This window comes from Oenanthe melanoleuca, chromosome 10 (genome assembly GCF_029582105.1).
Source record: "Oenanthe melanoleuca isolate GR-GAL-2019-014 chromosome 10, OMel1.0, whole genome shotgun sequence".
Classification (NCBI taxonomy): domain Eukaryota; kingdom Metazoa; phylum Chordata; class Aves; order Passeriformes; family Muscicapidae; genus Oenanthe; species Oenanthe melanoleuca.
In genome coordinates this window covers 17,375,235-17,390,865 of record NC_079344.1, presented here as the reverse complement: position 1 = coordinate 17,390,865, position 15,631 = coordinate 17,375,235, and the positions used below count along the sequence as shown (strand labels likewise).

The following is a 15,631-nucleotide window of genomic DNA, read 5'->3' as shown; positions in this document are numbered from 1 at the left end:
AATCCCAAATTTTCTGCTGGAAATACCCCTGACCTTGAGTCATTCATCCACCTAAAAACACCGGAAAATCCTGTTTTTCCTGAGCTCCTTAATCCCACTTTCCCACCTCCAAACACTGATTTTTCAGGGAAAGAAGTCAGGTCTGGCTCTGGAAAATTAAGGAATCTGGAGCACCAAATCCCCTCTGGGCACTTTTTCCCAGTTTGTCCAAGGTGTCCAAAGGGGTTGGAGCAGCTGCTCCTGGACAATGTTCCCGTGTCCTTCCCGCTGGGGACACATTTCTATCCTGGCACGAGGGTTTTCCAAGGATTTTCTGAGCCAAAAACGCCACCTGGGCTCCTGGTTTTCAATCCAGGTCACAGGAGCTGAATTCCCAAATTTTTCCAGGCGTCAGTCTGGAGCTGGAACGGTGAGATGAGCAGAATTCTGCTTGATGTGACACCAATCCGAGAAGGGAAAGGGAGTTGTTCCCAAAAATTCTGATGGATTAGTAAGGGTGTGGCTGTAAGGGATTGGCTGTAAGGGATTGGCTGTAAGGGTGTGGCTGTATGGGTGTGACTGTAAAGGTGTGGCTGTGACAGTGTGGCTGAAAGGGTGTGGCTGTAAGGGATTGGCTGTAAGGGTGTGACTGTAAGGGTGTGACTGTAAAGGTGTGGCTGTAAGGGTGTGACTGTAAGGGTGTGGCTGTAAGGGTCTGGCTGTAAGGGTGTGACTGTAAAGGTGTGGCTGTAAGGGTGTGACTGTAAAGGTGTGGCTGTGAGGGTGTGACTGTAAGGGAGCGGCTGTAAGGGTGTGGCTGTAAGGGTGTGGCTGTGAGGGTGTGGCTGTGAGGGTGTGGCTGTAAGGGTGTGGCTGTAAGGGCGTGGCTGTAAGGGTGTGGCTGTGAGGGATTGGCTGTAAGGGCGTGGCTGTAAGGGAACAAAGACACACCTGGTGTCCCCAAGGCCTGTCCCAGGTGCCACCACCCATGGACTGATCCCATGATCCATCAATCTCCCTCTCCCAGGGCTGGGATCAGGGCCAGGAGCACAAGCTGGTGCTGTCAGGAGCAGAGGCCTCTGGAAAAGTGGATTTGGGGGAGCTGGAAGCTCTGGTTCAGGGATTCAGGGATGAGGGAGAACTGACCCTATTCTGGCCAGGAAGGAGATCCCAGCTCCATCCCAGCACCTCAGGGAGGAGGAAGCTGCTCTTCACTCTGTCCAAAAAATTAAATCCCAGAATGGATGCACCATCCATCCCCTGGATCCCAGCCAGAGACCAGCACGCTCCTCCCAAGCTGGATTTTGGGAATGTTCTTCCATCAGGAAGCAGAGCTTGGGGAAGGACAACCAAAAATCATCCCCAACAGGGGATTCAGGAAGGGCCCTGGGAAGGATCCCCCAGGGAGATGGGTGAGCCCCAGGATGGGCTCTTCCAGATGATTGTCCTGGGCTGCAGTACAGAGTGTGGCCAGAAATGTGAATTCTGTCCCCATCTATGGGTGGGGCAGTGACCCTGATCTCCTGGCACACATTATCTGCTCATGGGCCATCTTTAAACCAGCTGGGCAATCATCTTTATCTTCCCACAGCCCATCCTCCCTCCAGGAAGATCTCATCTGCTGCTGGCCCATTCAGTCCCACTGTGTGACTGATAAAATTCCATCATCCCACTGGGAGATGCTCCAGCCAGGGCAGCAGCCAAGCCTTTCCTACCCAGAGAAAAACTGAGATTTTGGACACCAAGGGACCTTCTTTGCACTGGATTCCAGAGGAAAGCCAGACCTTTCCACATCATCCCTGGAGCTTCAGAGGGAACTGCACCTTCTCCAGGAGCACTGCTCCAGCTGAACCACATCTGCCCCTGCAGGAGGATGCAGCCACCACTGAATGGGACTGTGCCAACACCCTGACTGACTGACGGGTGTCAGCTTGGATTCTGACTCTGGCAGGGTTGGGATTGTTCTGTGTAATACTGTATTTCTATTTGAATTTTCCTAGTAAAGAACTGTTATTCCTAATTCCCATATCTTTGCCTGAGAGCCCCTTAATTTCAAAATTATAATAATTTGGAGGGAGTGGGTTTACATTCTCCATTTCAAAGAGAAGCTCCTGCCTTTACTGGCAGACACCTGTCCTGTAAACCAGGATAAATCCTGACCCTTACACCGTTTTTGCCCAAATTTTAAAGAGCACATGAAGCCAGGAAGGATTGACCAACACGGTCCCAAATTTATTTGTCAAGGCACAAGAAACCCTCCAGATCCCAGGATTTTAAAGGACTCAACCCAAGGAGCCCTTGGGGACTTGCCCCACTCTGGAGCAGGAGCAGCACTGGGATAGGGACAGTCCAGCAGCACTTGGGGTGTACCTGTGTCCCCAACAGCACCAACCCCACGGGAATAACGAGCTGGGAATGCCCCAGAGCAGGACTACACCCGGCCAGCAGGTGCCCCCTTGCCCTGCCCTTCCCAAAAACGTCCAGTGGGACAAATCCCAGCAGGACTCAGAGTTTAAGGCCAGAAGGAGTGTGGAGGGACACCCAGTGTGGCACATGGGGCAAGGAGCGTCCCCACACGGCCCAGCCCTGCTCCCAGTGCTCTGACTGGGCTTGGGCAGGCAGGGAAATGGAGAATGTCACCCCAGGATGGACACACAGGGACACATCCTCACCCCACTGGGAAGGACAGGCCTGGAAGGGAGGCAGGGAATGGGATGGGATGGGGGCAGCAGCTCTGGGGCGCCCCGGGCTCGTCAATCAATCTCCTGCTCCCGACCTGAGGAGAAAAGACACCGTGACCTCCAGGCACAGCTGAAGAGAACTCCCAAATTAATAAATCAGTGGGTTAATGAATTAATAAATTAGTGAGTTATTGGGGACGCAGCAGCTCTCAGGAAAAATGGGCTCACCCCCTCTCTAAGCTGCTCCCAGCCCTGGGAATCACTCCTGGCTGGAAATTCTGGGAGATTTGGTTGTTCCAGCCTTGTTTCTGCTGGAAAAGTGGGATTTGCCAAGGGGTTGGGAAGTGAGGGAAAGAGGGGCAATTCCCAAGGATAAAAAAAATACATATAAATTAAATTTAAAAAATATAAATAAAATAATTAGGAAGGGTTAATTTTCAACAATAAAACTTAGGAAGTGGCAATTCCCAATAATAAGATCAGCAGGTGAGGGAGGGAATAAATGGAAAGATCAGGATTTGGGGATGGGAAGGAGCAGGGGTTGAGCAGGGGTGGAAAACTCTGGATCCTTTTCCAGACTGGGATGGGAGGGGGGGCTGATGATTGGGAGAACAGGGAACAGGAAAAAGCTGAGGTGCCAATTCCTGTGGAATTCCAGCTGGAATTCAGCAGCAGGATGCTGCTGGGAGTTCTGTGGCTTCCCTGGAATGGCAGGACCAACCCAATAAATCCATGCAAACACCCAAAAAACCCCAAATTCCTCCCAGGGTGGGGCATCAGGAGGATTTTTCCCATCCCAGAGTGGCCAGGAAAAGGAGGGATGAGGGATGCAGAAGCCTCTGGATGCTGGGAGAAGCCAGCACAGCCCAAACCAGGCCAGAAATGGGAGCTGGGAATCCAAAATTTGGGAAATGCTGATGGAAAACCCGGGGCAAAATGGAAACAGGGAGGGGAAAATCCCCCTCAAGAACTGAGGAATGTTTCCCACGTGGATTTTAGGGATAAAACATCACCAGGGAATGATCCCAAAATTTGCCAGAAACGTCCACTCACCTTCTCTGCTCTCTACGTTTTCCAGCAGCTGCAGAGCTGGGGAAAGGGAAAAATATCCCATGGTCAATCCCATCCCCTTCCCAAATAAAATATCTCAAAAATCCCTTTTTTTAGAGAATAAACCCCAAGAGCAACACCCATTTCCAATTTCCCTGCAGAATTCCAAGGGTTTGTTCCTGTGGAACATGTTCAGTGGATAAAGGGAATCCCTAGGAACATCATGGACCTGCTGGAAAATTAAGGAATTGGAAGTTTTCCTTATGGAATTCTGTTATTCTGTTAAGGAATTGGGAGGTTTTATGCAGGAACTGGGAGATTTTATTAAGGAATGGGGAGGTTTATTAAGGAATGGGGATGTTTATCTGGGATCTGCCAGGTCAGGGGTGTCGGAAAAATTTGGGAATACTGAAAGGGCCGAGCACCCAGAGCAGGATCCCAAACCAGGATCGGGCACCCACCTGTCTTGGGCTCCTCCCCCTCCTCATCCCGCTCCTCTGGCCCTGGAAAACAACGATCCAGAGGTGGGAAACCCCCAGCAAACCCCATTCCTGGGATTCTGTGGGTATTCCCTCAGCCAGGGCAGCACATTCCCAAAAATCCCAGAGGGAGAAGCCACAGCTCTGAGGGACTCCAGTTTTCACACAGCTGCCACCTGGAGTTGGATCCCTGGATCCCCCAAACTTTGGGATGCCCACCCAGCCCTTCCCTCCCTCCAGCTTTCCAACCCCTGCCACCATTCCCAGCAGGAAAAATTGCTGTGCCTGCTTCCCAGGATGGTGGGAAGGAGCAAAACCCATGGAAAAATGTCATTTAGGGGTGTACAGCCAGCAGTGGGAAACTGGGAAAAAAAAAACCATGGAAAAAATGTCATTTAGGGGTGTACAGCCAGCAATGGGAAAATGGGGGAAAAAAAACCATGGAAAAAATGTTATTTAGGGGTGTGCAGCCAACAATGGGAAACTGGGAAAAAAAAAACATGGAAAAAAGGTTATTTAGGGGTGTGCAGCCAGATATGAGAAACTGGGGGCAAAACCCATGGAAAAAAGGTTATTTAGGGGTGTGCAGACAGCAATGGAAAACTGGGAAAAAAAACCATGGAAAAAAGGTCATTTCCAAGGGTTGTAGGGCTGCTCCCACAGCCATTCTGGGAGTTGTTTTGGGAACAAATCCCCCTCTGGTGCTGTAAAAATGTGAAATACGGCCCACAGGGAGTGGGGAAGGAGCCCAGAGCTGCTCCCAGAGGTGTCCTGGAAAGCAGGACAAGGGGCCAGGCGTGCCAGTGTCCCTGGCAGTGTCCCTGGCAGTGTCCCTGGCAGTGTCCCTGGCAGTGTCCCAGCCGTCCCTCCCCTCCCCAGCCCTGCCCACCCAGGGTTACCCGTCTGCTCCGCGTCCTCCCGGCAGCTGTCCCGGATTTTCTGGTGGCACACGAAGGCCAGCACGGCCAGCAGCAGCACCACGCACACGGCCAGCGCCACCGTCACCCACAGCGCCGCCGCCGGCAGCGCCAGGGGCTGGCCTTGCAGCAGGCAGGGAGGGAAAAGGGGCTGGTCAGCACCGGCTGGGCTGGGAGATGGGGGATCCATCCCAGGGGGGTTCAATACCGGGGTGACCCCACATCCAGGGTCATCCCACATCCAGGATGTTTCAGTATCTGGGGTGATCCCATATCCAAGGTAATCCTACATTTGGGGTGACCTTGCATCCAGGATGGTTCAATATCCAGGGTGATCCCACATCCAGGGTGGTTCAATAACCAGGGTGACCCCACATCCAAGGTGATCCCAGATTTGGGGTGACCCTGCATCCAGAGTGGTTCAATATCCAGGGTGATCCCACATCCAGCATGGTTCAATATCTGGGGTGACCCCACATCCAGGGTGGTTCAATATCTGGGGTGATCCCAAATCCAGGGTGATCCCAAATCCAGGGTGATCCCAAATCCAGGGTGGTTCAATATCCAGGGAGACCCCACATCCAAGATAATCCCATATCTGGGTTGATCCCATATCCAGAATGTTTCAATATCTGGGGTGACCCCACATCCAGGATGGTTCAATATCCAGGGAGACCCCACATCCAAGATAATCCCACATTTGGGGTGACCCTGCATCCAGGATTGTTCAATATCCAGGGTGACCCCATATCAAGGATGGTTCAATATCCAGGGTGACCCCACATCCAGGGTGATCCCACATCCAGGGTGGTTTTATATCCAGGGTGACCCCATATTCAAGGTGATCCCACATTTGGGGTGACCTTGCATCCAGGGTGATCCCACATCCAGGGTAATCCCACATCTGGGTTGATCCCATATCCAGGATGGTTCCATATCTGGGGTGACCCTGCATCCAGGGTGATCCCACATCTGGGGTGACCCCACATCCAGGATGGTTCAATATCCAGGGTGAGCCCATATTCAGGATGATCCCACATCCAGGATGATCCCAAAACCCAGGGTGACCCAATATCCAGGGTGACCCAATATCCAGGGTGACCCCATATCCAAGGTAATCCCACATCTGGGGTGACCCTGCATCCAGGATGGTCCAATATCCAGGGTGACCCTGCACCCAGGTAACAGATCCCACACCCAGGATGCCCCAAAGCCCAGGATGATCCAACACTGAGGACAATCCTGCATCCAAGGTGACCTCACACCAAGGATGATCCAGCCCTGAGGGTGGTCCCACATGCAGGATGGATCATGGCCCTGCCTTTTTTTTGAGTAGCCTTTCTCCACCTTTCTTCACAGGTGCTAGAAAAGCCTGGTAGGGACCAGTGGGAATCCAACTATTCCCTGTAATACTTCAGATAAAACCTTCAAACCCTGTCCCTGCACGATGTCACCCCAATTCTGACCCACCCCAAAGCCACCCTGTGTCCCCAGCACCCACCCAAGGGTTTGGTGCATCCACATGGGATGCACCTTCCCAACCCAGCAATGCTGCACCAATTAATTAATTAAAGACTAATTAATGCCCTTGGGGTGGGCATGGGGTTCTGATGAGCCAGTGCCACCACAGCCACCTCCCCCAGCTCCTCCTGGCTGGCTTTGGGGGGCAGTGCCACCACAGCCACGTCCCCCAGCCCCTCTTGAGTGGCTCTGGGTGGCAGTGCCACCATGGTCACCTCCCCCAGCCCCTCCTGGCTGGCTCTGGGTGGCTGTGCCACCTCAGCCACCTCCTCCAGCCCCTCCTGAATGGTTCTGTGCCAGTGCCACCACAGCCACCTCCCCCAGCCCCTCCTGGCTGGCTGTGACAGTGTCCCCACCCCCCTGGCTGGCTGTGGCAGTGTCCCCAACCCCTGGCTGGCTGTGGCAGTGTCCCCAGCCCCTGGCTATCTGTGGCAGTGTCCCCAACTCCTCCTGGCTGGCTGTGGCAGTGTCCCCACCCCCCTGGCTGGCTGTGGCAGTGTCCCCAGCCCCTCCTGGCTGTGGCAGTGTCCCCAACCCCTGGCTGGCTGTGGCAGTGTCCCCAACCCCTCCTGGCTGTGGCAGTGTCCCCAACCCCTGGCTGGCTGTGGCAGTGTCCCCAGCCCCTCCTGGCTGTGAAAGTGTCCCCAACCCCTGGCTGGCCGTGGCAGTGTCCCCAACCCCTGGCTATCTGTGGCAGTGTCCCCATGCCCCCTGGCTGTGGCAGTGTCCCCACCCCCCTGGCTGGCTGTGGCAGTGTCCCCAACCCCTCCTGGCTGTGGCAGTGTCCCCAACCCCTGGCTATCTGTGGCAGTGTCCCCACCCCCCCGGCTGGCCGTGGCAGTGTCCCCAACCCCTGGCTATCTGTGGCAGTGTCCCCACCCCCCTGGCTGGCTGTGGCAGTGTCCCCAGCCCCTCCTGGCTGGCCGTGGCAGTGTCCCCAACCCCTGGCTGGCTGTGGCAGTGTCCCCACCCCCCGGCTGGCCGTGGCAGTGTCCCCAACCCCTCCTGGCTGGCTGTGGCAGTGTCCCCATGCCCCCTGGCTATCTGTGGCAGTGTCCCCATGCCCCCTGGCTGTGGCAGTGTCCCCAATCCCTGGCTATCTGTGTCAGTGTCCCCATGCCCCCTGGCTGTGGCAGTGTCCCCAGCCCCTGGCTGGCTGTGGCAGTGTCCCCATGCCCCCTGGCTATCTGTGGCAGTGTCCCCACCCCCCTGGCTGGCTGTGACAGTGTCCCCAGCCCCTGGCTGGCCGTGGCAGTGTCCCCACCCCCCTGGCTGGCTGTGGCAGTGTCCCCACCCCCCCGGCTGGCCGTGGCAGTGTCCCCAGCCCCTGGCTCACCCGTGATGGTGACGGAGGCGTGGCCCCGCTGCTGCAGCAGGGCGTTGAGCACCAGGCACGAGTAGGTGACGCTGGGCTCCACCAGCACGTGCAGCACGCTGCGCACCTCGAACAGCCCCTGCTCGTTGGCCACCTGCAGCGTGCTGACGTTGGAGGTCAGGTTGGCACCCCGGCTGTCCTGCCACAGCACGCTGGCCTGCGGGTAGCCACGGGAGGCGTGGCACGTCACCACCGCCGTGTCACCCGCCTTCAGGTCCTTGCTGGGCTCCAGGTGCACGCTGGGCTTGGAGTAAGGAGCTGTGGGGGATAAAGGGGAGCGGTGTGAGGATGTGATGGGGAGATGGGTGAGCCCCAGGATGGGCTCTTCCAGATGATTGTCTTGGGTTGCAGTACAGGGTGTGGCCAAAAATGTGAGTTCTGTCCCCATCTATGGGTGGGGCAGTGACCCTGATCTCCTGGCACACATTATCTGCTCATGGGCCATCTTTAAACCAGCTGGGCAATCATCTTTATCTTCCCACAGCCCATCCTCCCTCCAGGAAGATCTCATCTGCTGCTGGCCCATTCAGTCCCACTGTGTGACTGATAAAATTCCATCATCCCACTGGGAGATGCTCCAGCCAGGGCAGCAGCCAAGCCTTTCCTACCCAGAGAAAAACTGAGATTTGGGACACCAAGGAACCTTCTTTGCACTGGATTCCAGAGGAAAGCCAGACCTTTCCACATCATCCCTGGAGCTTCAGAGGAAACTGCACCTTCTCCAGGAGCACTGCTCCAGCTGAACCACATCTGCCCCTGCAGGAGGATGCAGCCACCATTGAATGGGACTGTGCCAACACCCTGACTGACTGACGGGTGTCAGCTTGGATTCTGACTCTGGCAGGGCTGGGATTGTTCTGTGTAATACTGCATTTCTATTTTAATTTTCCTAGTAAAGAACCGTTATTCCTAATTCCCATATCTTTGCCTGAGAGCCCCTTAATTTCAAAACTATAATAATAATTTGGAGGGAGGGCGTTTACATTCTCCATTTCAAAGAGAATCTTCTGCCTTTATTGGCAGGCACCTGCCCAGTAAACCAGGACAGCGACAAAGCTCAGGCTCAGCACGGGCTCAGAGCCTCTCTGTCACTGGGAACACTCTGGGGATCCCCAATCTCAGGACGAACCCCATCCTCACCCGCCACCTGCAGCGTGACGGCGGCGCTGTCGTAGTCGCGCACGCGCACGAAGCAGGTGAAGCTGCCCTCGTCGGCGATCTCCACGCGCCGCAGCAGCAGCGACACGTTGCCCAGCGCCAGCTGGTCGTAGAAGAGCGAGGTGCGGTTGGCGTAGCCGCGGCCCTGGTCCTGCAGCCGGTCCCGGCCCCCCGAGAAGCCGTGCACCAGGCCCTTGGTGTCCGTCAGCTGCCAGATGAGGCTCAGCTCGGCCACGCTGAAGTCGGCGTCGGGGGAGAAGGAGCAGCGCAGCGTGGCGTCCTGGCCGAACAGCGCCAGCACCGGCTCCTCCGGCACCCGCAGCTCCACGGCTCCTGCGGGGGCACGGGACAGGCTGGGGCACCCCAGGAGTGCTGCACTCAGAGACCCAGGGGTCACTCTGAGCTCTTCAGGGAGACATCACAGTGCAGGGAATGAATAAGTTTTAGAGTTCTGATGCTCTTAGTAAGGAAAAGGTTTCAAACGCCACAGTAGCAGTGAGTGTTCTACTGAATGTTGAAACACACTGATATCTTCAGTATCTCCAGGCCCACGGTTGTAGGCAGGACTTAGTCATAATAGAGTTATAGTAAGAATATTGCTAACATTTTTCAGATAGAACAGATAGATTGTATGTGTAGTTCTATACATAACCTGGTGTGCTGAGAAACTGCAATTCTAATAGGTTAAGGACTTGTGGTCTGAGCTTGTTGGGAAAATCCTGTATAAGAGTTTGTACTGGGGAAAGCTGGTGCTTTCAGCCATTGTGGCTTTTAGCCATTGGCTTTTCCCAGGGCTTCCAGCCATTGCTTATTGCTTATTGCTTATTGCCAGCTGCTCTGCCATTGCTTTTTGCCATTGCTTGTCTGTGTACTGTTGAGACTGATGTGCTTCGTAATAAGATGTGCTTTGTAATAAGGTGTGCTTTGCAATAAGATGTGCTTTGCAATAAATAACCTTTTTAACTATTAGCTGCTTCACTTATTTAGAGATTACCCGACGAGTAGGAGTCTAAGAGCACCAGAGCTCTGGAGTTTGGTGCCTTAGAGCACCTGGGGCTCAGAAAGAACCCCCACATCAGAGCACCTCCTGAATTTTCCACCTGGAGAGCGTCCAAGGAAATCTAGGGATGCCCATGGGCAGGTGGCATCTCAGGACTGTCCCCAACCATGCCACCCTGCTGGAAGGGGGACAGTCACACAGCCAGCACCAAACTGAGGCACCTTTGGCTGCCAGGAGCTGCCAGGAGCAGCCATGGGCACCCAACCTGCACTGGATTGGAGCCTGGATTGTCACCAGGCAGACAGGACAGGTGGCAGGGGTGGGGACACAGTCCCAGGAGGAGCCAGCATTGGCCAGGCTGGCAGGCACTAGGTGGCACCAGTGCTCCAGCACACTGCCAACCGGGGTGGCACGGCAGGATTCCAGCTCCATCCCACTGCCATGGCACGATTCCAGCTCATCCCAGTGCCATGGAATGATTCCAGCCCCATCCCAGTGCCATGGCATGATTCCAGCCCCATCCCAGTGCCATGGCACAATTCCAACTCACCCCAGTGCCATGGCATGATTCCAGCCCCATCCCAGTGCTATGGAATGATTCCAGCTCATCCCAATGATTCCAGCTCATCCCAGTGCCATGGCACAATTCCAACTCATCCCAGTGCCATGGCACAATTCCAGCTCATCCCAGTGCCATGGCACGATTCCAACTCATCCCAGTGCCATGGCACAATTCCAACTCATCCCAGTGCCATGGCACAATTCCAGCTCATCCCAGTGCCATGGCACAATTCCAACTCATCCCAGTGCCATGGCATGATTCCAACTCATCCCAGTGCCATGGGATGACTCCAGCCCCATCCCAGTGCTATGGCATGATTGCAGCTCATCCCAGTGCTATGGAATGACTCCAGCCCCATCCCAGTGCCATGGAATGACTCCAGCCCCATCCCAGAGCCATGGAATGATTCCAGCCCCATCCCAGTGCTATGGAATGATTCCAGCTCATCCCAGTGCCATGGGATGACTCCAGCCCCATCCCAGTGCCATGGCATGATTGCAGCTCATCCCAGAGCCATGGAATGACTCCAGCCCCATCCCAGTGCTATGGAATGACTCCAGCCCCATCCCAGTGCCATGGCATGATTCCAACTCATCCCAGAGCCATGAAATGACTCCAGCCCCATCCTGTTGCCATGGCACGATTCAAGCCCCGTTCCTTCAATACCTCCAGCATGGGGATGAGTGCAGGGATGGCACAGGGAATTTTTGGGAAGATGCCGTGCTGGGAGGATGAGGAGTGTGGGAAGGAGCCCTGCAGACGGGCAGACAGGCAGGAAAAGGGCACTGGGCAGCCAGCCTGGCTCCGGGCACACCCCGAGCACCTCCGGATAAAAATAAATAAACGCAGGAGCCAGCCTGGCCCGAACTGCAGGGGCGCTGCCAACAGCTCTCCTGGGAAGTGGAATCCGTCAGGATTGAGCTCTGCACTCAGCTGGAGCGCCGGGAAGGTGTCCCGTGCCAGGAGGTGCCACCGGTGGGGACATCTGCAGCCCCCCAGCCCCACTCACCTGCCCGGCCGAGCGCCAGGATGAGCAGCGGGAAGAGCATCCTCGGGATGAGGCAGCGGGAACCCTCGCTGGAAGGCTCCTCCCTGGGAACCCCGAGCTGAGGGAAAACACGAGGAAACGCTGGGATGGTGCTGGGAAGGAGGGAAGGGAACACGGCAGCCGTTCCCAGGGAGCACCCACCCCAGAAACCATGGGAAGGGGCTCAGCTCCAGCCCGGCCAAGGGATCGCCGCGTTCCCGGCACCCGAGGAGCCACGCGAGCCTCTTCCCTTCCCTTGCGTTCCTGTCTTTCCCGGTTTCTCCCCGCAGCGCCGTTCCGCCCCCGCGCTCCGAGAGGAGGCAGCTCGCTGCCAGGCTCCGGGATTTGGGTCCAAACCCAACGGGAGCGGCTCAGAGGGAAAGGGCTGAGGATTCCCGGCTCAGGGGAGCGAGGCTCATCCCTGCTCGCAGGATCTCCGGGATGGGGCTGTCCCGGAAAAGGGGGAATTCAACCGGAGCTGGATGTGGGGAAGGTGAAGGCAAAGTGCCCGGTGCCGCTGGCGGCGCTGGATTCCCGAGGATCCGCGTGACCCGCGCTCCTCCCGCGGCTGGAATGAGCCGGGACAGCGGCACCGCTGGGTCCCCGCCCTGGCCCTGCACATCCCAGGGTCCCGCTGTGTCCCCTCCCTGTCCCCTTCCTGTCCCAGCACATCCCAGGGTCCCGCTGTGTCCCCTCCCTGTCCCAGCACATCCCAGGGTCCCACCGTGTCCCCTCCCTGTCCCCTCCCTGTCCCTGCACATCCCAGGGTCCCACCGTGTCCCCTCCCTGTCCCCTCCCTGTCCCTGCACATCCCAGGGTCCCGCTGTGTCCCCTCCCTGTCCCAGCACATCCCAGGGTCCCGCCGTGTCCCCTTCCTGTCCCTGCACATCCCAGGGTCCCGCTGTGTCCCCTCCCTGTCCCAGCACATCCCAGTCCCACCGTGTCCCCTCCCTGTCCCAGCACATCCCAGTCCCACCGTGTCCCCTCCCTGTCCCAGCACATCCCAGGGTCCCTCCCTGTCCCCTCCCTGTCCCCTCCCTGTCCCAGCACATCCCAGGGTCCCGCTGTGTCCCCTCCCTGTCCCCGCCCTGTCCCAGCACATCCCAGGGTCCCTCTGTGTCCTGTCCCTGTCCCCTCCCTGTCCCAGCACATCCCAGGGTCCCGCTGTGTCCCCTCCCTGTCCCCTCCCTGTCCCAGCACATCCCAGGGTCCCGCTGTGTCCCCTCCCTGTCCCCTGCACTGGCACTGCCACATCTGTGGGGTCACAGCACCGCGTTCCTGGGGTGCAGCAGGAACGGCTGCAGCCTCAATCCCTAAATCCCCTTGAATTGGGAAAACAGCGCCAAAGGGCGGCTCAGCTCAGCTCCCACGGGGGAAACTGAGGCACGAGGGGGAAACAGGCACAGGGAATGGGGGAAACTGAGGCGCAGGGAATGAAGGGAAACTGAGGCACAAGGGGAAAATCAGGCAGATGTAATGGGAGAAACTGAGGCACAAGGGGGGAACTGAGGCACAGGGGATGGGGAAAACTGAGGCATAGGAAATAGGGGAAACTGAGGCACAAGGGGAGAGGTACAGGGAATGGGGGAAACTGAGGCACAAGGTGGGAACTGAGGCACCAGGGGGAAACTGGAGCACAGGGAATGGGGGGAAACTGAGGTATAGGGGAAACTGAAGTATAGATGGAAACTGAGGCACAAGAAGAAGCCCCACAGGCATAAGGAGGAGAAGTGAGGCACAGGGAATGGGGGAAACTGAGGCACAAGGGGGGAACTGAGGCACAAGGGGAAAATCAGGCAGATGTAATGGGAGAAACTGAGGCACAAGGGGGGAACTGAGGCACAAGGAGGAAACTGAGGCCCATTCCTACCCCAAGAGCCCTAGGAGAGATCCCCCTCTCCTTCCCTCCCAAGCATGAGGGAAAACTAATTACGCAGGTTTTTTCTCTACCCCTATTCCTAACTTTTCCCAACTGGACACATCCCAGGCCAGCAGGAAGGAGAAAGATGGGAAAGGGCAATGGGGCATCACTCTGGGCCAGGAGAGGGAAACCCTGACTCATCCCCCTTGGAATCCTTCCCTTTCCCCGGGCATGTTAAACAAATCCTCTTTTCCAGGTTTGGTGACCTCCAGTTCCTGCCGGGCTGGCTCAGGGGTGTCACAGGAAGGGGACACCCGTGTCCCCAACCCTGCTGCTGCAGTCAGGAGTGTCACTGTGCCGTGACTCAGTTTCCCCAGGCCTTGGGTGGGATCCAAGGACAAAAGACCTAAGCTCAAGCTGAAATAAAAGGAATCCCCCAAAAACTTCCCTTGGAAGGGAGATGCCCTCGTGCCAGGAATGGCTGAGCCCTGCAGAAACACAAAGAATAACTAAATCCCCCGGGAACCATACGTCACCCTTTTCCTATTTTATTATAATCTCCAAATTATCCACTGCCAATTTATCACCCTGAGGTGTCAAGGAAACACCTCCAGATCCAGGGAGAAGTCTTTGCCTCCCAGTCCAGCTCGATCCCAGTTTTTGGGGTGCCTGGGTCAGCCCTGCCTCTGCCCCTCTCCTCGAGCCAAGAGCCCGGCTCTGCTCGGGACTATTTTTAGTTCCTGCTCAACTTCTGGGAGTGCAGCAGCAATCCCTCACTTGGGAATCTGCGGGGATGGGGGTGTGGAAAGATGGGACACAGCCCCCAAATCCCATCGGGGATTCGGGGTGTGGTGTTTGGGGTCAGGAAGGGACGAGGATTTGGAAGGAAGGAATGGATGAGGGTGGGAAGGAGGAAGGAACGAGGATTTGGGGCACAATACTGAAAAGGAGGAAGAGACGAGGATTTGGGGTGCAGTACCTGACAGAAGGAAGGGATTGGGATTCGGGGTGATCCTTGGCGGGAGGAAGGGATTGGGATTCAGGATGCACCAGTGGCCCGGAGGAAGGGTGGGTGGGTTATCCCGTGTCCCGGCGCGGGGAGAAGGGGAAGCAGCCCTTCCCCTCGGGACCGTTCAGCCCCGGATACCCAGGAGGGCGTTTCCAACCGGGTTTCCAGGCATCCCGGGGTGCCCCCTTCCCTGCACCACACCCCGCGGGGCTCCCGGCCCGGGGACCCCCATTCATTCCATTCCTTTCTCCCTCCGCCCGCCCCGGAACCCCGCCCGGCGCCCGGCGCGGCCCGCGGGAGGGGCGGGGGACAGCGGGGACAGCGGGGACAGCGGGGCCGCCCCGCTCCCGGCCCCAGCCCGCACCCCCCGGGCCCCCCGGGCCCCCCCGGGCCCCGGCACTCACCGGGCCCGCGGCGGACACAGCGCGGGCGGCGGGCGGCGGGCGGCGGCCACGGCACGATTGGCTGCGGCCGCTTCCTGCCGGGAACGGCGCGGGAGGAGCCTGGAGCCGAGAGGGGAGCGGGGAGAGCGGGAATGGGAATGGGAATGGGGAGAGAGGGAGCGGGGAGAGCGGGAATGGGGACTGGGAATGGGGAGAGAGGAGCGGGGACTGGGAATGGGGAGAGAGGGAATGGGGAGAGCGGGAATGGGGAGAGGGGAGCGGGGAGAGCGGGAATGGGGACTGGGAATGGGGAGAGCGGGAGCGGGGAGAGCGGGAATGGGGAGAGGGGAGCGGGGACTGGGAATGGGGACTGGGAATGGGGAGAGAGGGAATGGGGAGAGTGGGAATGGGGACTGGGAATGGGGAGAGAGGGAATGGGGAGAGTGGGAATGGGGAGAGGGGAGCGGGGAGAGCGGGAATGGGGAGAGTGGGAATGGGGAGAGTGGGAATGGGGAGAGCGGGACGGGGACTGGGAATAGGGAGAGGGGAACGGGGACTGGGACTGGGGAGAGGGGGAATGGGGACTGGGGGGAGAGGGAATGGGGAGTGGGGGAATGGGGAGAGGGGGA

General features: G+C 57.5%; 1 protein-coding gene across 6 annotated transcripts; it reads right to left on the bottom strand.

Moving 5' to 3' along the window:
- Positions 1-2,192: 2,192 nt before the first annotated feature.
- On the bottom strand, positions 2,193-15,108 carry CD276 (CD276 molecule). 6 transcript variants are annotated; one of them, XM_056499677.1, is made up of 8 exons: positions 15,024-15,108; positions 11,732-11,828; positions 9,143-9,493; positions 7,964-8,260; positions 5,089-5,229; positions 4,172-4,213; positions 3,714-3,749; positions 2,193-2,755 (listed from the first exon to the last, which is right to left on the bottom strand). In XM_056499677.1, the coding sequence occupies exons 2-8, from the start codon at positions 11,769-11,771 to the stop codon at positions 2,733-2,735; spliced, it is 930 nt and encodes a 309-aa protein (XP_056355652.1). In that variant the 5' UTR covers positions 11,772-11,828; positions 15,024-15,108; the 3' UTR covers positions 2,193-2,732. The 6 variants fall into 6 exon arrangements, 5 of the variants coding, with proteins under 5 accessions (XP_056355652.1, XP_056355649.1, XP_056355653.1 ...); XM_056499674.1 differs by lacking the exon at positions 15,024-15,108 and adding an exon at positions 11,912-12,350; XR_008841310.1 differs by lacking the exon at positions 15,024-15,108 and adding an exon at positions 11,912-11,978 and having other exon boundaries at positions 2,735-2,755; positions 5,089-5,224.
- Positions 15,109-15,631: the final 523 nt, after the last annotated feature.